Source organism: Ammospiza nelsoni, chromosome 2 (genome assembly GCF_027579445.1).
Source record: "Ammospiza nelsoni isolate bAmmNel1 chromosome 2, bAmmNel1.pri, whole genome shotgun sequence".
Taxonomy (NCBI): Eukaryota; Metazoa; Chordata; class Aves; order Passeriformes; family Passerellidae; genus Ammospiza; species Ammospiza nelsoni.
In genome coordinates this window covers 45,361,220-45,383,358 of record NC_080634.1, presented here as the reverse complement: position 1 = coordinate 45,383,358, position 22,139 = coordinate 45,361,220, and the positions used below count along the sequence as shown (strand labels likewise).

The 22,139-nt window shown below is 37.3% G+C and overlaps 1 protein-coding gene across 1 annotated transcript in view; it reads left to right on the top strand.

The window, feature by feature from the left end:
- GUCY1A2 (guanylate cyclase 1 soluble subunit alpha 2) overlaps positions 1–22,139 on the top strand; it is a 153,042-nt gene that overhangs the window by 112,304 nt on the left and 18,599 nt on the right. Inside the window, exon 7 of the mRNA XM_059466373.1 lies at positions 11,802–11,956. Within this exon, the coding sequence (XP_059322356.1) occupies positions 11,802–11,956 (155 nt within the window). The remainder of the gene's footprint in view (positions 1–11,801; positions 11,957–22,139) is intronic.

Here is a 22,139-nt window from a genome sequence, read left to right as displayed (position 1 = left end):
TCCCTCTAATTAAATCCTTTCTGAAGAGATTCTTGATCTTTTCAGAAATCACAGCTGTTGACAGTATCTAGGTTTTAACTTAATAGGCTTAGTGAGGTTGACTAGAATTATGTAGGAATATAAATAAATAAAATTATATAGGTGTCAGATGATGTTTATAACCCCAGATTACTTCTTTCATGTGATAAGATTGCAGGCTATCTCAAGTTCATTTTGATCTTCACTCAGAATTTCCCAGCTTTCTCTCTTAAATTGTGTATATTTAATTCAGAGTATATTTCTAGATGCATTCAGTTTGCAGGATCCATTTTCTTGCATTGTGTGTTGTTTATTGCAGATCATTAACAAATACAATAAATAAAAATAGATTATGCTGAATTTTATTTATTACACACAACTATGAGTGAGATTTCATCTACTTTATTTCATTTATCCACAAATTTCAACTCATGTTAAATACAAATAAAAATTATCAAATTTTCATGATATAATATTCACGGTTGTCTTCCTCTCAGACACACTGAAAAAGAACAAGGCACCAAAAAAATAAAGGAATTCTTTTTAATGAAAACACATCTTGCATCATTTGGGAAGAAAGGAATAAAGAATGAGACTTAGAGCTAAGGGACTTGTCAGAAAAGGTTGCACCAAGATAGGTTCTTTGCCCACTTCTTGGTTGAAGAATTTGACTGGAAAAGTTTCAAATAAAGCATAATCAGTTGGGAGCAACAGCAGGAAAGAAGCAAGCAATGAGAATGCTGGATAAGCAGAATCCAGGGCTGGGGGTCTGTGCCCCTTAGCAGCCAAATGCACCCAGCTGGTGTTATTAAAGGTTGGCTGGAGAGCAGTGACAAACAAGGAAGTTATAGATATGCCATGCTACCATCTTCTACTGCCTCCCAAACTAGATTAGTTTTACATTTTCAAAAGAACATGCATGGGTAATTGAGATTTAAAGTCTCTGGCTTTCTTTTCTGGTCATACTCACACAAATAATAGCATAAGTATGCTTAATTTTTTTTCTGTATGTTTGTGGATTATAGAAATAGAAATTAATTGATAAAAGCTGGTGAAGATGGGCAGAGATAATCTTGGCTATGCATATTAATGTTTAAATTTTTCAATTGCAAACTGCATAACCCGCAGAAAAGAAATTATTATAATAATTGCATTAAGATTGCTATTTTTTATGGAAATTACAAGCCAAAAACCACTGTATGTGTTGCCATGCTTTGTTCTTTATCAGTGTGTCTCTGAGAGAGGGATGAGTGTTAGACACAGTGGGAGAGATCATTGAATGAAATGAAGGAAAGTCATTAGACTGAACATTGAAATCTTTCCTTCCCATAAGTGATTCACCTTCATCTGAGAGCAATTAGTCTTTGTTTGGGTTTTATCATATTCTTGACATCATCAGGCATTCATTTGCTAATTTTTTGAAAATAAGATCAAAGTCTTTCTAGTCATGAAAACACCAGAAATTCAAATTTATCCTGAATCGTCTTCTTTAAATTATAGTGCAGTTAAGAATTTTCTCTGAAGCAATTTAAAAAGTGAAATAGTATCGCATTCCTATTCATGGTACATCTGATGTTGAATAACAATCAGATATTGCTTGTAGATTTCCACCTTAAATATAGGAATAGAAAATGTTTCATTTTGTATGAGTTGCATACAAAAGAGTGATTTTTCATTCATTTCATTAACCATTTTATTTACAAAAGTCCTTTTTTAAACCTAGATTTTCAGTGAAGGTAACAAAATTGTACAGAATACTTTTGAGTTCTGATCCTAGCTTTTGTTATGATTTGTTTTGTAGTGTCAAGAAAGTTTGATTGACTTGCTGAAATGCTGTCTATACAGGAATCAGGAGACTCACTAAATGCTTAGATAATTTGCTAAAATCCTCAGTTCAGTGCAAACCAGCTGCCTTTCTCTTTGTGCTAATTCCCTTTGTTGTATGCAGAAGTTATTCACAACTGTCTGGATTTGCTGTCTGAAAGACTTCAGAAAAATCATTTTATGTGAATGTGTATTTTGAGCTCACTGAGGAGGAATTCACTTTCCCTGCAAAGGTCTGCAGCTTTGTGATGGTGAAGTACAAAGGGCAATAAGGAGTATTAATAAACCCCTTCCCAATTATAGCCAAGGTGAAGTCTTTTAGTCCCTTGTTTATAGATCTGTGCAGTCACAGAGCCTCATTTCCCTTTGTATGCAAACTCCACTGCCAGCTGTCGTGGTTTGCTCCTGGCTTAAGAGTTGGGTAAGTTTTGCAAAAATTATTGTCATCATCTCACATTGTCTTGTGTTCAGTCTGTAGAAATTGCAGTTCTTAAAATCAAACTCATGAACAAGCAAAGGAACGCAACAGCATTATCATTATAGAGTAAGGTGCTAATGGTTATCTAATACAGTGAGCTGTTCAAACATTGGAACCTATAAGGTATAAAATATCTGTATGTCCCAGCTGTCATGTGGAAACTTTCTTTACTTTACAGGCAGATTTATATTTATTTTTGATTTGATCATGAGAACAAGTTGTAATGTTGCACATTTAGTATTCATTTAGTATTTGCATTTAGTATTCAAGTCTCTGTGATTGTAGCAGTGCCTTAAGTTTCTCTACAAAGAAGCAAACTATTTTTTAGCTATTAAAGCCTGCAATTCTACACAGTCTTTATACAAAGCTTGCCTTAGCCTTTTATCTTTCATGTGGTCATTCCTTGATTGACTGTTTCAAAAGAGGGCATAAATTGACTTTTTTCAGGTATTTCTCTATATCACAGAGTCACAGAATCACACACTTCTCAGTCTAACAGACAATACAGCCAATTAAATGGTTCAAGAAATGACTGGATGTGAAACTTAGTCTGTGGTCTAGTTGACAAGGTGGTGATCAGCCAAAGGTTGGTTGGACTCAACAATCTGAGAGGTCTTTTTCAACATAAATGACTGTTAGACTGAGAAGTGATGAAGGAAGCAGTCTGTCTGCTTTTCCCAACTTAAGAAAAGATACATTTTTAAAACCTGACCCACTGTTTTTTTGGGGGTTTTTTATCATGTCTACTGTGTCCATATGGAGCAGGGAGTTTATCAGATAATTTTTTATTTTGATTATATCTGCCTTGGTGCTGATAGCAAGAAGCTGGTGCATCCAGTAGAAACTACAGGCTTAAAATGTATCTCCTCTTCGTGCAAAAAGTATCAACATACCTTGTGGTGGTAGAGGTTTAAATGATTAATTTCATTAATAGTGTGGAAGCCATTGGGAAGACTCTGATACATCATTATTGTAGAGGCTAGATAAGGTTGCTTCTAGTAGTAAAACTGTAAGATTGTTGCAGATCAATGGTTCTGTTTAGAAGCTGCTATGATCCTTGTTGATTGGTTCCAAGCTCTTCCCAAAGCAGATCAGTCTGGCTTTCATTGATGTATAAGAACATGTCCTGTGGTCAAAAGATGAAGCGTGACTCTGCCATTGAAAGGTCATTTCAAAGGCTGCAGGCTAGATTCAAAGACCATTGCATTAAAACATCTGAAGGAATTTCTGCAGTTCTACAAATAGAGTGATCTTCTGATGGGGTCCCATCCATCAACACCAGTATTTTTGATGATTTATGCGCAAGAGTGTGGCTCATTTTACATAAAGGTAAAAGTGTGTCAACTTTGCCAGGCTGAGAGTTGATTTCATCTCACCTTTCTTCAGCTGTCTGTTTATGAGGTGTCCAGGTTAAACTTAAAATTAAATGTCCCTCTCTGTTCCACCAGGAGAATTAAGACAGGTTCAGGAGTGGATGATTCAGCCTCTTCTGTGTGCCAATTTTAAAATATGAAGAATTGCAGCCCTGAGGTTATTTACCTCCTGTTTATCAGGAGTCTAAAAACCTAACTTAAATGAGGCTAGCTAACTTCTAGGTCGCTGCAATTAGATGAAATTTACCTTAAATTACTAAATTAGGAAAAGTATCAAATGTTGATACTTGAGGTTAAAACACTTAGGTCAGACTTTTTTTTTAAATAGAGTTTTTTTTTTCTCTTAAATATTTTGAGCATGTGTCATTTATCCTTGTTAAAGTATCACCCAATCCATTCAGTATATGTCATATGATGGCACTGTGAGACAAAGATGTCCTCCTACACCAGGGATCAAAGAGAACTTTCTGATGAATATTTTTCTTTTTTGGGTGTCAGTGGTGGGGAGGCTGGGAAAAATCCTCCACTGTTATGTGGGCTTGTATAAGTGATTAGCTCTTTTTTAAGTGCCTGAACACACAGGTTCACATAGTAATTAAATTCCTACTGTGGAAATTACTATTTAAAGAAAACAATAAAAGGTGGTTTTGATTAAATGCCCCATCAACAATGAAATGCAATGTTTTATTGGTGAGTGAGAAGCAGCTCATGAAAAGGCACATTAACTTTAATGTTTTTTCTTTGGAACTGTAGGGGAAGGATACAGGTTTTATTTTCCTGTTTAGCAGCTCTGAAAATTCTCATTTACGTCATTTAACACCCACCTCTCCACTCAAAACCCCCTCCAGTAAATAATTTCAGGTCAGAAGTTTCCTTACAGATGACCCAAATCTTCTTCTAACCTAGACACTGAGCAGTTCCATACTGAATTCACATGATCCCATTTGGCTCAAAAATAGCTTGCCCCAGTGTAAATTTTCCTTTGATGCTAGAACTCATGAGCTCCCAAAACTAGTCTGAGTCTTCATTTTTGTTTTTACTTCATTTAATTCTACCTCATACTGCTGATGGAGACTCACAGGTGTATAATTTCTCAACACAGGTTATGAAATATGGAGTTGTGAAATAAAGGAAGCTGCAAGGAGCCTCTGGAGGTTAAGTAATCCAACCACTATTCAAAGCAGGGCTAGCTTAGCTCATGGCAGAAGAACTTCAAGGGAAAGAGAGAACTAATTTCATTCTTCAAGTCTGGGGCTTCTTTATGTAGAAATGATTCATAGCGTCTTTTCCCACATTCAGTAGAAGTGACTGTATGCCAAGACCATAGCCCAGGGATGTACATATGCAAAGTGCATCACATTGGTTATAATTTAATTGCATCTTTTTTGCACAAACCACATGATTACCTTACCCAATAACTACTTAAAATGGATTTATTGATCCCAAGGCATTCACTCTTATTAGTTTATTACCTTATTTTTCTTTGTATAATTTGCTGTGTAATTTGCTTCAGATGGGTTGAATAATTCTTTGAGTGAAAAATCTAGGAAATTCTGATTAGAAAAGAAGTTAAGTGTTTATTTCTCCAAATGATATTCAAATGGGAGGGAGGGGTGGGGGGGAATGTATTCTGTAGTTTAGTTCTATAGAACACCTTGTGAAATTCAAGTGATCTAAATTTTCCTCTGAGCAGGTCTGTTCCTTGGCAACAATTCTGTAGTGAGCTGTACTGTCATATGTCCCTTTCCAGAAAGGCACTGTGATATTTATAAATCTATCTAAGAATACAGATAACCCACACACTAAAGCATATGTCAGGACGTAGCTGTCAGTCCTATCAACCTGCAGTCCTCTGAAGGAGCAGAAAGGCACATTGACTCACCGGTGTGGGGCCCTGATTTTAGACCTCTGAGCTCTGGAGAGTCTGTTTTACATTAAGACATTTTACAAGTAAATCTCCCTGTGCAAGGAATTTGTTGGGATTTACAGATAGCGCTGCTGTAGAAGCTGCTAGAAAATATTAGAGCAGAAAACACCCTACAGAATTTGGCAGATTCTGTTTGAAATAATCTGGCTCAGTGTCATGGGCTAATAGCTAAGACACCATGCAAGAGGTGAATTTTTCGTTTTTGAAGGACACTGCAAGGACAGAAGGGAGAAGGTCCATACTGAAACACGGAGTGTCAATCAGTATATTAGGCCAGAAAGTGAGGAGTGCTTTTGTCTAAGAAATGTTACTGTATAGATACTAATGTACATTGTTGAGGCAGAGACCAAAAGTCCTGATCCAGCAGAATGCTTTCTATTGTATTTAATTGCTTTTCTGGCTTGGGCCATCCGTGTGCCTGGAACTCTTTTCATGCAGCTGCTGCCTTGTGCCAGCCCTGAGCTCTGCTCAGCTTAGCACAAAGTCTTGAGCAGCTGTCAGTCAGTCACGTTATTGAGGCTTGAAAAGCTCCAGGTTGGCAGAGCGGGGGATCACTTCTGCCTGTGGTTGTTTTCCAAGCTGTGTCACCTACTTCCCAGCCTGCCCTCTCTCCTTCATCTGTGTCTGTGCAAGGCAGACAGTTCTGAGAAAATGGATTCTGTGTCCTTCTGGATGCAGTTAACCTGTGAGACAACTGAGACTTCTCTTTCTAGCATGGCAGTGTGTTTTTCAGAGTGTGAGAGCTGTTTATTAAGGTCCTTCTTTCAGTGTGTGGTGCAAAAAAAGAATGCATGCTGAAATGTTACTCTAATTCATATTTGGGGAGGAACTGAACATCAAACACCTTTTCTCTACAAAAAGAATTTCTTTTGGCTCAGGAAATCCCTGAACTAAAAGTTTCTGGTTGCAGAGAGAGAACTTTGGAAATGAGCATGTTTTTTCACCCTGTGCTTATCAGAAGACAGGTTGCGTAGTTACCTTTAGTGTGAGTTGGAAAGTCTGCTTGCATGTTTTAGTATCAACTACTCTTTACTGGAAGACAAAAATAAAGGTACCCACAGCATCTTCTTCTTCCTACTTTTCCCTTCAGTTTATTAAATAATCCCTTTATTAATTAGACCACAGAAAAATGGTTCAAGCTGTAATGTTTCCTGAAAGGAAAAGTAAGCCGGTTTTAAATTATTCCTCAAGCTTCTTATGTACATGGTGCTGTGCAAAAATATTTGCAGTCCTTTTCTTTTCAACTCAGAAATCATTCTTCACAGTCATACCCTTATGCAATTCTCCATGCTATTGCCTATTAGTCTTTTTTTTTTAATAAAGCATGAATTATGCTTTTTAAAATAGATTTGTAAGCCCATACCAAAAATTGCAAATATTTTTGCTCAGCACCATGTACATATGAAGCTTGAGGAATAATTTGAAACCTGTTTAGTTTTCCTTTCAGAAATCATTACAGTTTGAACGATTTTTCTGTGGTCTAATTAATAAAGAATTGTTTTAAATCTTGTAGTGCAATGTCTCAGTTTTGACTGAAGAGAAATAAGGTTAATGTATTCTATTGCTTATCAATACGCAAACATATATTGGTCAAAAAATTTTGGATTTGAGGAGGTTTTCAAAAACATTATTGAGTAAGCAAGTGCTACTTCTCCGACTGTCTTTCCACTTGCATTTAATTTTTGTCTTGAAAATTATGTGGAGAAATACAGAAAGAGGAAGGAGAATACATTTTTCGAAAAGGTTTCAAAAGAGAAAAAACTCAAGAGCTTTGACCATAATGAAAATGACTGGATTTTCTTTTTTTTTTTTTTTTTTGAGAGTACTGATTAACAGAAAAAGCTATTAAGAAGCAAATTAGCAATGATTAAATTTACTTCAGGCATGCCACTGCATTCATTTACTGTTATTAAAATACTTTTGCCACTTGCCTATAAGGTTAATTTTAGATGGGTTGTTTAGAATTTTCAGTGTTGCATTTACTCTCATCTCAGTTGGAATAGGCTTTATTTTGATGTAAGAGTATAGTTTTCAGTATCGTGCCTAAGAAGGCATTCAGGCAATTGCAAGTAATTGAAATTGAAGGGCAGATAAAAAAAGAAACAAAACTAAACAAAGCAAAACCCCCAGTTCTTCTGGATATAAAAGAGGAAAATAATGCTTTGGCAATGAGGAGGTGTAAAGAAGTAACATACATTTTTTTCAGATTTGGGACATCAGAAGAATTCAGTAACAGAATGTTCAGTTCAGAAAAAGAACAAATATTTTTGTGTTGTTCATCCTTGTTCCTGTTTGTTCTTGACTTTCCTCTTGCAGTCTAGTCTGCACTATCAGCTCTCACTGATACCACTTCTGGCACATTTCCACTGCTCATTTTAGATGGTGACCAGTGCTTCTCATCTTTCTCATCTTTCTTTATTAATCTTCTTCTTTATCTCTGCTAAACAAAATCACTATCCTTCTGGTCACTCAGGTATCAGAAATTTCTGCTCTTTGTGCCTTATCCAGTAAAAAATATTCAAATACTGCTACTTTCTTAATACAAGCTTTGGAAGCTTCTTTGGCTTCACACATAGCCACATCTTTCCTCTCACATTGCATTGGTCAATGCAGGCTGCTTTTCTTTTACACCTCTGACTCATCAGCTTTTCTCCATTTCACTATTACCACAGCTCTTGCAGAGATCAGATCTGTTAATCTTTCTTTCTTGTTTTTCATTGCACTCATTTCAAGTTGTCCCTCTTCATCTAAAACATCTCTCACAGGTCTCTCAGTATTTTTCCCACCTGTTCGTGTCGGTTTTGCCATTGTGCCTTCCAGGATAATGCTTTAGAAATGTCTGGCTTTTGTGGGTATCTTCACTGTTCCTTACCTCTTGGAGGAATGATATTTACTGGTTGTTTTTTTTCACAGCTGTCTTCTCTTTGTGATAGTTTCCAAAGAGTCACCTTTCCATTTGTGTGCACAATGCATCTGAATTTGCCTCAGCTAAGACTTCCCTATTATCTTTAGCCAAATAATTAAGGACATACAAAGGAACAGTTGGTACAGGTGAAAACTATGCATTTTATTAAAAATGTTCCATTTAAGACAGTTAATAAATGTATAATTTGTAGTACACGTATATTTAAAGGAATAAACAGTTATGATAGACAAAAATTGCATCCTAGTGTTGTCACCTCATTTTCACTTTCTGTGCTATTTTTAATATTTAATGGTGACTGTTGTGAGAGAGCGCTGATAAGGGCTACATGTACAATATAGCCTGGGAACTGTAACTTTATTTGTGTAACTGTTGTTGGTATTGTTCTAAGTTGTGTGGTCTAGGCAGATTTTCTTTACTGCAAGGGTAATGTGAAAGGTTGATGTGCCCCAGTAAGTGCCTTCTTGTTAATAATTTGATCACACTTTTTTTTTTTCCTTTGTAAAAGAGCCTGAAGCTGTTAACACAACAGTTTTCAACTCTGTGAGGAAAAGACCAGAACAACGAATCTGCAAATGAAGTAAAATCTTGAAAAGACACTTTTAAGTAAACATATTTCTCTAAAAATATGGTCTAATATAGGACCAATATAACGGTTATTCTTGGTATAATAAGGCACACGAAGGAATACTTTATGAGCATCAGTGTTTGCAGGCTCTTTTCTTGTAGAGAGCTATATAATAAAGCAGATGTGGAGCTTTATTGTGAACCATTCATAGTGTAATTTATGTCTAAGTTTTATTGAGAAAGCCTACATCAACTTTCTTCTGCCAAATGAAAACTTCAGGTTTTGACTCTCTCTATGCAGTTTAACCTGTATTTGTGAGACAATATCTACCTTTTTCAATTGTAGGAGCAAGTGTTTTTTAAAAATCTCTTAAGATAGTACAGAAGAACTCTTATGTCTGCCACTGAAGCACTGAGTAATAAAAAACTATGTGGCCATATAAAAGGAAGCAATGAAAAGGAAACAATGAAAGTAACAAAACAACCAACAATAACTTCAGCTTTCACTGCATATATTGCAAAAGCAAATTTTATTTCCTTAGTATGTTTTTTACTGTCATATTTTCCATCCTCTCTAATGTATACTTTTATTCCTGTGTTTTTAGAGGAAAACAAGGCTAATACTTTTCCTTACAGTTTCAATCTGGCCTTTACATGTGATTGAATGTACTGTGGAAGAGGTCACAGCACACAGTTAATTTGTGATTTTTAAATAAACAGGCAGAGTAGCAATGGAACAAATGAGTTTCATTAGCTCTGTTCCTAAAATTATGTACAAAGTGACTACATCACCTCCCATCTCACAAGAACAAGACATTGTAAATAGGTTGTTTATTATTTATTGAAAGGATGCTCGTTGTTGTGTGAGCAAAACTTCCTGCTCATAGTCTTTCACTGAGGGCAGGTACTGACCTCACCTACAGGGAGAACAGCTGTTTACCCAACTCATGGCTGCAGGAGCACTTTTTTCCACTGGTAATGGGCAGTGGAGTTTAAATGTATGTTGTAGCAAAAGCAGGAAATCTTATTGCTCCAAAAGATGACCAAAATAACCCAAGTGTTATGAATTTGCACAAATGTTAGCAGGCAAACTAAGTTAGTGGATGCTTCCCAGCCCTATGGAAGAGAGGATTTGAAGGATTTCTGTGTCTGACTTCCAAACCATAGTAAAGGTTTGAAAGTTTGATTCAAGTGAACTTTTTAACTTAAAGAATCACTAAAGTGATTCTTATCACAGATTTAAAAAAGAAAAAAGAAGGAGAGAGGAACAAAAAAACCAAACAACCTAGTCTGTAATTAACAATCTTGTTGTGAAGATTGAGGGTTTTAGGCTTCCTGTGAGAATGTTGTAAGTAGTATCAAATGCAGAACATGTCCTTAGATTATGCAGGAGCTTACTGTATAGCAGATATAATTCTGAACCCATTGTCTGTGACACATAGGAGAGGAACAAAATTAGAAGAGTGCTTAGCTGCATGATGGAAGTCTTGGGCATGTGGGAAGAACCATAGTCAGTGAAATAATGTGGGGTCCCACATGTTCTTAGAACTTCATGGACACCAATGTTATCAAATGCTGGCATTTTCTTTACATAAAAAAGGAGTAAAAATGATTTTTTTTAAAATTTGTATTTGAGTCCATATGTATTTTTTATTAAAAAATTAGGGACTGATGGACAAAAGGACAGTGCAATAACTGTGAGTTAAGTAAGTAAAAGGACCATATTGAGTACGGTGTTAGGTAAGTCACTCATTCTTACCCCATCAGACCCTCTTAGTAGCTGCTATTTATTTCCTTCACCTTAAGTTTTGCAGCAGTCCAGTTGCTATGAGCAAGAGTATCCTCAGAAGATATTTATATCTTCTTTTTAATTTTTAACTGTTATAAAGTTAACAAGAGAAAAAGACTTCCCTATCTGTAAAAATCATTTTCTTGGCAAACACAATTGTTAGCTAAAATGTATGCAGAATAAATCTCTGATTATTCATTCTGAAGTAAACTTGGATGGTGACTCTGAGCTGTACAGGTCTATGCAATTGCCAGGTCTCAGACAGTTACAGGGAATGATTGCTGAAATAGTCTCATGGGTTTTTTAATTTGCTGGGGATTTATTCCTCCTTATTTTGAGAAGGATACAATTACCTTTAAAATCATTGGTGCCTCAGTCCTCAGCATGCTCACCACTGCAATATCTCTCTGTCTGACAAAGTGATAAAGACCTTAGACCTTGAAGAGTTTGGAAGAAAAATATGGAGGAGATAAAACTTAACTACTCTTCTTGCCAGTTTGAGAAAAACTGGCTATTACTTCAAAGCCTGTGTTAGAAGTGGTGGCAAAAATAACCTCTGTAATGTATTTATTTGTGTAATTAGATGGCTGATGTTGCAGTAGTTCTGGATGATCCCAACCTATTCTGTTCATGATCTCTATTTTGACTGTCACAGTCTCCAGCAAATGCGCACAGAAGAAAATTGTTTTAGTGAAAAGATAATAATATTTTTGTTCTTCTTTCTTTTAACTGCATCTGATCTAAGCTAGAAGAATAGAATAGAGTCTGGTTTTTTTCCACTTCACTCTTTCTTCTTTAGTTTACTCTTTATTTGAAAGGGTTGCTTGTAGCTGAGTGCTAATGACATTGCCCTTGGTGGCCCAGGAGGGGCAGCCTGACGTGGATCTCATGTGTTTTTCCAGATGAGGATAGGCATTCACTCAGGTTCGGTGCTGGCCGGCGTCGTCGGTGTGAGAATGCCGCGCTATTGCCTCTTTGGGAACAACGTCACCCTGGCGAGCAAGTTCGAGTCAGGGAGTCACCCACGCCGCATCAACGTCAGTCCTACCACATACCAGTAAGTCCTCTTCACCCTTTCTTTCCTGTTGTTTTTGTTCCAGCCTGTTTCCAGTTCCAGTTCCTGTAACATGCTCTGTCCTCAACACACAGAATTCAACAGAAAGTTGGTAGGGCATTGGGACAGAGGAAGGAGGCATTGTGTGGGGATGTCTGTCTTCTGTTTGCAGGTTTGTATCAGAGTGTGCAAAAAAGTCAGGCATTGGAGGCAAGGAAGCACAACAGAAAAGTCAGCCATTCCTGCTAAAAATAATATGTAACAGAAGAAGTGGGAGATATCTCCTAAAGTGAGGTAGTTTTATGCACTATTGCAGCTTTTGACTGGGGATTTGGGTTCCACCTGCTAAACACAGTTTTCATGAAAGAAAGCACACTCCCATTGTCTCAGAAGGAAGTCGTATTTTGCCAGTAAGGCCAAGAGATTACAAAGAGATTTAATGTTTTCTTGAAGACAAAATTTCTTATTTAGCACTGTAAAGACGCACTTGATAGAAGCATGCTTATAATGTAGGAAAAAAGATTGAAAATGGCAAAGCATTATCCCTAGCGTTTTGAAGAAATTATGCAAATGGAAAGAAGGCTTGATTAAATCTGGTTATGAGGAACAGCTCCTAAATAAAAAAGGTGTTCCTTATTGTTCAGATTTGACAGTTTGATTGTTAGAATTTCTACTGCTTAGAGTACAGCTGATGCACTCACTTTTTTTTTGGCAGGATATCTCAATCTTCCAGTGTTCTGTATCTGAAGTAATTTTCTGAAGTAAGGTTTTGAGACTGTATGGTAAATATCTACATAGTTGCTCAAACAATATTACTTTTCTTTCTTTTATTTTTCCTATTCAGAATCTCAAATCTTTTCCCCCATAGCTACTATGTAAATAAAAATTTTAAATGGGATTTCTTCAACCGAGTATTGAAGTGTCTGCTATGCTAAAATGTGAATCACTCAGAAAGTAAAGTTAAAAGTAATTAAACTAATACATAAAGTGACATTCTTCTGAAGAATGTCCATTCACTTGAGACCATATTTTGAGAATGAAGCCAGTGTAACAAATTGAACAAGAAGTAGAATAACAATAGGGTTTGTATCATAAAGTGAACAGAAATCGATTCATACAGCTGTCTGGTAACATGCAAGAGAAAGACAATCTGCTATTTTCCAAATCTATCCAAATCCAATCTATTATTGTTTACAGAAGATATTTTCATTTAAATAAAAATAAATTCAATAAATATATAGGAAATTTCTGTTTGGAGCTTGGTATCATTTGAAAATAAATTTGTTTTGGGACCTTCCATACACAACATTCTACAGTGTTTTACTCTTGGTCATCCAGTATGGGATAGAAGGAAGCCTCTAAAACCTGGTTTGAACACTCACCATAATTTTGTTTACCATTTGTGCTCCAGTTACAAAAATTACACAGTAGCAGGGCCTTCCATGTGTGATTTGTGGTCTGGCAAAAGGTGACCAAGGCCCTGTGACAGGGAGCTGGACTTCTCTTGAGTAGGATCAGTTCTTATAAAATGCTGTTCTCCAGCCTCAGATAGTTTTCCAGATACTCTGAAAGTTCTGTCCGTACTTTTTCAGAAACGTGGTTCAGGAGACTGATTTCACTTGGGGCTATGGTGTTGTTTGCTCATGTTTGTGTCCCTGAGAGCAGAAACTGGTGAGCTAAACAACTTTATGGAAATATAACTAGAGAGCAGCTGTGGGACCCATGGTGCACAGAACTCTCTTCATGCTGGGGCCAGAGTCACCTTCTGTGTACCAGTGCACAGTGCCAGTTGTGTTGAAGTTTGTTATGAGTGATACGGCACCTCCTTTGTGAGACACAAATTTGTGGCCATTGAAAAGCCTGATCTAGCTGAAGATGTTTCTGTTCATTGCAAAAGGGTTGGACTAGAAGGGCTTTAAAGGTCCTCTCCAACCCCATTGATTCTGTGGTTCTGTGACTGTATTTTCTTTTCATCACAGTGCTGATTAAATGACTGTTCTGGAAGTTGGTTTGAGGGCCTGTGTATGGAGCTTGTTAGAAATCTGTGGGTTTGTGCTGCCCATTTTCTGACTCTTAGTGCGTTCTGGCACAGAGAAGATGGCTTCTCTTCACCTGTGTCTCATCTCTGCCCGGCTGCCACTGGGCATTTCGTACCATGGCAGGTCAAGTGTGAGTCACCTTGGAGAGTGCTCTTACTAAGTCTAGGCACCAAAACTTGAGTCAGATCTTCTCACCCTGCATATCTTTCAGGTTGCATCAAAACTGGTTTTTTTCACTTCCCTTTAATCCTAGAAATCCAGTATGAATGGGACTATTTTTTTCACGATTGCTGAACTTTCACCTTGTAAGACCCTCATGTCTGTACTTACCTTGCAGACAGTTACCAGTGTGGACTGTTGCTTCAAAAAGGGAAGATAGAAAAGTAACTGATTTTGTAGTAATGCTGTAACATAAAATTGCAAAACAATACACAACAAAATACGAAATTGTTGGCATTTTTAATCTGTGTGATTGTACTCAGTAAACAATCTGCTGTTAACATGCTAAACAAATTCAGTTCTTGATTCAGAGAACTTGCAGTGGAAGTAACCGACTAGACACATGGTTACAGGTGAAGAAAGTAGAAATGGAAAGAAAATATATGTTTGAATAAAATACAGGTATCATTCAAAATGAGTGGCTAAAAGTAGTGATTATGAAGCTAGGAAAAATTTTATATTACAGGCTTTGGAAAATATGTGAAATAATAAAATTGATGTACATGGAGCAACTTGAAAAGTTGATTTCAAACCTTCTGTCATAGTTGGAAGCTTGAAAACAAACAGGGAAGATGTCAAGAAATAGCGCTGTTGAAACAGTGGCCAGAAGAGACTGCAATTACAAAATACTCAAAGGGAAAGATTTATCCAGAGTTTCTAAAGATAGTGATCTGTGAGATTTAACATAATATCCTTGTGGTGTCCAAATCAAAAATAGTGATCTGATGCATCCATATATAACTTTTCTTAAATATAATTTGTATCAGCATTTATTTATTGTGTATAAATGAAGTGATTCATCACAAACTGAAAATGTATTTGTATTTGACTTTATATTCTGTTAAATTCTTCTATTTGATCACACTCTGCTGCTGTGCACTTTGTTAATACTGCTATTGTTAATATTTCTATTATCTAAGAATAAGTGTTTTCCAAAGTAGATGATTTTGCAGTCATTATGAAAACAACAGAATTTTCAATTATATGAAACTACTGGCATTTATCATCACAGCCCTGATGGAAGTTGTGATTCAACTTTTATAAAGCAAGCAAACTTTTATAAAGCTTGAAACACATCCAATACTTACCAGCTTTCATTTTACAGTAAAGAGATTATGCATCCTAAAATGTCATCAGCATTCAAATAATAATCACACCTCAGAATACCTATTATTGGTTACAGACACTTCCCTTCAAGCCTGTAATCTGCCTAAGTAAGAATCAGAGTCTAAAATGATAAGTACAAGGTGTGATGTTTGTTGCTTAGCAGCAGCAGTGAGCCTGGGGCAATCTTGCTTCAGTTACACCTGCCTGGGCAGAGCTCTACTAGGTGTGAAACAACAACTTTTACAAAGATGCACTTTGCATTTTTTTTTAATCTGAAGCATCGCTTCTGTTTGAAATATCCTGTTCTCTTGACTCAGACAGGTCTTTGGATGCAAGGGTCACAGATCCCCATTTGCTTTGAAGCACTGAGCATTGTGAAATTAAATCCCTGGAATAGCATTGGTAAAACTTCCAGTAAGAAATGTGGAAACTGGAGAGGAAGTTGAGCATCCCAGACTGGTCACTTGTATAAACATACGGACAGAAAAGAATAGGAAAATAAGTGTACTTGAATCATCATTATCCTGAATTGAATAGAATTACCCTATTTTCCATAGTCAGAAAGAAAGCACAGTAAGATTAATGAGACTCTTCAGCACAGGAAAGAAATAAAATATTTTTTAGATTTTTGTTTCAGCCTTTAAAAATTATTTTTATGAGATATTAATATAATATGCCCACATTTGTCTTGTTTTCCTAGTAGTGTTGCAGTGTGGTGCTTTGGGATTTCTAAAAGGTTATCAAAAGCAGGTAAACATAGTTGCTTCTGTTTGTCAAGTAACTCCTATTTAAGAATTAATTCTTTTTTTCCTCTTTCTACCTCTAGTCTTTTGCAGCATGTATTTCTCTTTTGGAGAATGTGCTTCTGGCACTCAGTGCTGGGTACAGATACTTTCCATTATCACATGTTGGGCAATGCATCTGGGACCTGAGCTTAGACAAAGATGAACAGCCTGTATCCCACATCTTTATCTTGATTTAGAAGAGAGTGTATGTGCCTCACTATTGAGCTGGGTGAGGTCATTGTGTGTTCATCTGCATAAATTGCTCCTCAGCCTTTAAAATTGATTGAAACTGATGTAGGTTTTTAATAGTTCTTTCACAGAAAGTTGTATGAAAGAAGTTTTATGTAATTAAGAAATGTTTCTATACTTCCCTCTTTACAGGGATTTTAAATTAAAATTAGGCTTTTCTTTAAACTCCTTATTGATTTTTATTTTTATCAAATTCTTTTTCCTACAAGTTATATCTATTTATATGTATTATTTCTTCTACAGCTTATAGCTATCTCTACATCTATATTTTTCTGCCTCCTATGGTCAAACCAATGGGCTTGCTCTCCCAAGAGCCTTATTTCAGATTTTGTTTCTCAGCATCCTTTAAAAAAACTGCTTGTTTTTATGTTGTTCAATTCACAATGTATATTTTCAAGAGTTGTTGGTGGACAGACAATTTAGTTTTGGACAGACTGGGAATACAACCTATTCACAGGCACAAAAAATTATTGCTAGTCTAATTTTAGAAGCATAGTCAAAACACACTGTTTTTTCTTGGGTTTCTGCTCCCAGTGTCACCTGCTTCTGTGAGGCTGCACCTCCAGGATCACTGTGTTTTGTGATGCTGGTCCTTGGGCCTCTGTTGTCTGTCTGTGCTGTGCTTTGTGACACTGTACTTTTGTTCAAGGTTCTCTCTACACAGGATAGCTGTGCTAGATCACTGTTCAGTAGTTAACAGTGTATCTTACCCCACAGTTTCACACAGCTGATCTAAAGCTAAAACATCTTTAGAGAAAAGTCATCTGTTGGCTACGCAGCTGTTGAAACTACAAAAAGCTCAGGCCTGCAAAAATCCAGGCAGGTCCTGAGGCCAGTACTGTTACATCACTGTAAAGCCTGAGGCCTTTTAGTAGCAAACCTGTGCACTGAGCCTCTGATGTCCCAAACAGAGAGCAGAAAACCAATATTCTTTTTGCTTAGGTGAGTGAGGAAAAAAGTGTTAAAGGTCAGAGATGGACAATCACCATGCTTGGCTGCATGTGGTTTGCAATATATTCCATTAAAAATCATGACCGGCCCTTTCGTAACCTTTCCACAGTTGACCTGTATGAAGAAGGGACACCAGTACACTAACTTTCATAGTTTAAAAAGTAATAAATGCAATGTGAAGTTAATTAGGTAGAGATGTGGTCAGGGTTGTTTTTTTCCATTCTTGCTATGTTTATAGCATGCACAGAAACTGAGGGAGAAATTCAAACCTGCTAAAGTTTAGAACCAAGTGCACTGATTTTTTAGCATTACAATAGCAAATTCATATGTTTATACAGAGTATTTTAAGAGCAGCCTTCCAAAATTTCTAGTGAGTGCTGTAATAATTGATTATCTGTATTCATATGGAAACAAATTAGCTGTTTTATGTTATCAAGAAGATGCCCAGTTGGTGAAGGATAAAACTTGTTGCCATTGAGGAAGCGAGCAGCAGTCCAACAGGAGACAGTCTTCTCGTAGCCTGTTTGGAAAGCCATTAAAATTAGATTTTCCTAATTATACTGGTTAATGGGCAGATGTGAACAAGGGTAACTAAAGGTTTTACAGTACTTTTAGAGTTGAGGCAGAAAGAATCTTTTTCTTTTGTTGTTTCTCTCCCTGTGATAGATAGGCTTTATGGAAGATTGACCTGGCCAATGGTGCTTACTGTGTTTCGGAGTGCAGTGCATAGTTTCCTTTGTTGTAGAGCATTTTATTTCTCTTAGAACTTTTGTTCAGTTTTGGTCTATACAGACCAATTTTCCTAAAGAAAAGTTCACATTGAAGTTTAGTTCTGAGTGGGTGCTTTTGTGCTCTGATTCAGCAATCCAGTGAAAAGTACAAAAGCCTGACATCTATGAGAGACGGAGGGGAAAACTGTGGGCATGGAGGGAGTAAAGAATCATCGTGGGCAACATGCACTCAGTATAGAGGGCTTTGTAACAAATAATTCTCCAACAGCAAGTCTCTGTTAGTTCAAATGGGAGAGATGAGCAATCACCATTTCCTACTTCAAATTGGAGGGCTGGGCCATAAGAACCATTGAAGTTTAATAAGGGCAAGTGCCAGATTCTGCACATGGGACACGGCTACCCTGCTTGTGTAGACTGGGGAGTGAGAGGCTGCAGAAAAGCACTGTGGAAAGGGACCTGGGGGTCCTGGTCTGTGCCAAGTTGGACATGAGCCAGCAGTGCCCTGGCAGCCAGGAGCTGTGGGAGCATCAGGCACAGCACGGCCAGCTGGGCAAGGGAGGGGATTGTCCTGCTCTGCTCTGCTCTGGGGCAGCCTCACCTCCAGGGCTGGGGGCAGTTCTGGGTGCCACAACATAAAAAAGACATTAAACTGTGGGAGAGGGTCCAAAGGAGGGTGAAGGGTCTGGAGGGGAAGCTGTATGAGGAGTGGCTGAGGTCACTTAGTTTGTTCCACCTGGAGAAGAGGAGACTGAAGGGAGACCTCATTGCAGTCTGCAACTTCCTCATGAGGGGAAGCAGAGGGGCAGACACTGATCTCCTCAGTCTTGTGACTGAAGTCAAGAAAAAGGCACAAAGCTGTGTTGGGAGAGGTTTAGTCTGGATATCAGGGAAAGGTGCTACACCCATAGGGTGGCTGGGGTCTGGAACAGGCTCCTCAGGGAAGTGATTGCAGCACTAAGCCTGAGAGAGTTCAAGAAGTTTGAACAGCACACTCAGGCTCATGGTGAGAAGCTTGGGGATGGTCCTGTGCAGAGCCAGAGTTGGACTTCATATTCATCATGGGTCTCTTCCAACTCAGCATATTCAGTGATTATATGGTTTTCTGAATATAGAAACTGTGATGAAGATGTGACTGTTTCTTGCCAAGATAGTTTGAAATGTAATTACTGTATCATTTCATCTATGTGAAGAAAGAGCTACAGCTTTTAAAAGCTTCTTCAAGATTCCCCCTAAGTACGATCCCAATTTTCATTCACACACAGACATCCTGATTTTTTTTCTTAAATGAATGAGCAGAAGAGAAAAAAAAAATAGGATAATTCTCAGATACTCTCTCTTTTTGTCTGAAAGCAAGAGCATTCCCAGCAAGGAAGGGACAGAAAAAGAATTTTAAAAACTCTGAAAGATTTCAGGTTAGGAGGAGAAGGTGTCAAAGTTAATCAACTGCAAATCACTGTTTAAGAAATTCTTCCTCCCCTGAAACATCATTGAAGAAGACAAGCTGAGGGCAGACCTAATTCCAGGCAATTTATAAGAATGCCTGAGTACCTTGACCCGCACAATTTGAGCTCTGAATTGTAAATTGTGTATCCAGCTACTTGAGTGGAACCCAGAATTTTGAACCTGTGAAAAACCTACTATAAAAATATCCTTTGCAATAGTGCCCTGCAGGGAAATTCACAGAAGTGATTCAGAAAATACAGCTAAGATAAATGCTTTGGGATATTTTCAGACTAGTTGTTATATGAATATTCCTGAACTGCGGAGGTTGTGTAACTTCAGCTTAAGCTCTCAGAATATGGGACAATCTGGGGACATTTTTTATACAGTTAAAGCTGCAGCATAATTTCCTGAAGGTGAAGTATAAGATTGTGCTCTCAGGGTAGATTGTTCTTTTCACAACTGGCAGCCTGTCCTGTTCAGAAAGGAGTGCTCTGAGAGCAGTCTGTGAGGTGAGGCAACCAACCTGAACTGGTGCCAGCACCCAGGAAATGTTCCAGAGCAGAAGGTTTTACACTGGATCTTCTCCTGATCCAGAGAGCAAGTGCAAAAAATGGATTGCATGGGACAGAGTGGCTTGGTCAGCACCTGGTGTCCAGCCAAGGTCAGCCCGTCCCTAAGGATGTGCTCTACTCATTCACCTGCTTGGCACAAGGATCTTTTGGGGTTCTTTGTTCCCATAAAAAGGAATTCAGTAAACTTAGAAATGGGCATGGTCATCAACTGCTATTGATTTCTTTTTAACATCACAGGTGGCCTAAAAGTAAGAGGGAAGATTTTGCAGAAAAATATCTTTGCTGATATGCACTGAGAATTTGCAGATCACTTGTTTGTTTAGTATATGCAAAAAGATTTAAGAAATCAGAGGTAATTTCTGAATTTTGATCTTACTCTCAGATTGGGAAGCCAAGTATCAGGACCAACATATTATTTAAGGAATTTGAAGAACCTGTTCTTTAGGAGAAAGCTAACAAGAGGTCATTTTCATCATGATGAAAATCTTTTAAATAGGATTATTCTATGAGCCAGATTTTTTTCTTTTTTCTTTTTTTTTTTTTTTTTTTTTTTACTTTTAGCAATGTAAAGTAAGTAGGATAGAATGTAATCATAAGTAACTTCCATTAACATTTGGTAACAAAGGTTTCCTGCCATGCTTGCTTGAGAGCTGAAACATTATCCCAATGAAGGCCAGCTTGGACAATTTCCGAGGTTTAGAGGCTGATTCAGGCGTCTAATACAGGATGTATTCTATCACAAGCCACAGCAGTGGAGGAATCTTCAAAAAACTAATTGTCTATCAGTCCTGGAGCATTTAATTGTCACCAAGTTACAATTCACAAAACAAGTGAAAATAAGATGGGTAGTTAATATCTTGCGCTTTTTTTTCTATGAGGAAATGGTATAAAACACCAACTAATCTTAGTGTCAACCCTGACCTTACTGAAATAATGTAGATATACTTTACATTACACTTTACAGTTTTGGATTTGTGTAACTGTCATTAAAATTACCTGATGTTAGACTCTGATGAGGAAACCATTGATTTTTAGGAAGGCAGGATGCTCCATGGTGAATAGTCAGTGTGGGGAAGAGTGGCTACAGTGAAAGCTTACAGATTTAGCTCAGAAAGTTCTAAGATTTCAGCTGTTACATGCAGAAATCTAATTTGGGAAGCTGAGAAGACTTATTTCAGTATGTTAAGCCTGTAGTTTGGGCACACAAAATATTTACTGCAAACATTGCAGAGATTAAAAGAGAAGCTTCTCTGCAGAGGCCTCCACAAACATTCATGCAGTTTAGAAAAGATTCAGTATTTTGATCATAAAATTGACAATGTGGACTTTCAAACTACATGCTAAATAAAGTTCTCCACAGAAGTCCAAAGGCACAAACTTTGTTGGATTTATAACTAAGTGATTACTAAAAAGCTGGAAAGAAATTGCCTTTATATGTCAGTGAGCTTACCTACTTTTGTCTCACGCAAAAAACTCATGAAAAAATACTCTGTAAAGGAAGTGCCATTGCATATACTGATAATCCTGCAAAATTCCCCTGGCAAGAGGATTCATTCATTCATTTGCTTTCCAGAAATCAACTTTACAGGCATTAAATAATCTACCTATTACAAAATTCCATGGAAACTTATAAAATTCTTCCCAATTATGTTTTTTAGCTTCAAACTGATTGAGAGAAAGAATTAATATTGTTGGAGGGAAAAGAGGAAGAATGCTTTTATATATCCAACTGTGCTCAGAATTTGCCATTGTCTCAAAACTGCTCTTTTCAATGCTGCAAGGGATTGAATACCACTAACTTAATCTACTTTGGAAACAAAAAGAAAATGTCTAGAGTTACTTCCTTTATTTTACAAATCCAGCTAGTCCTGGTAAAGATGCCCTAAATTTTCAGGTCTAACCAGACAGAGATTTCTAAGGTGGCAAATGGCAGAAGGCAGCATAGTGGGGTCTCTTGTGTTGTGCCAGCTGAGCAGGCATGCCAGGAGATGGCTTTGTCAGTCCAGGGAACCTGGATCCCATTCTGACCCAACCAAATAGCCTAGATGAAACCCATGGGTACTGTTGGTGAATAGTGCCAGATTTAGTTC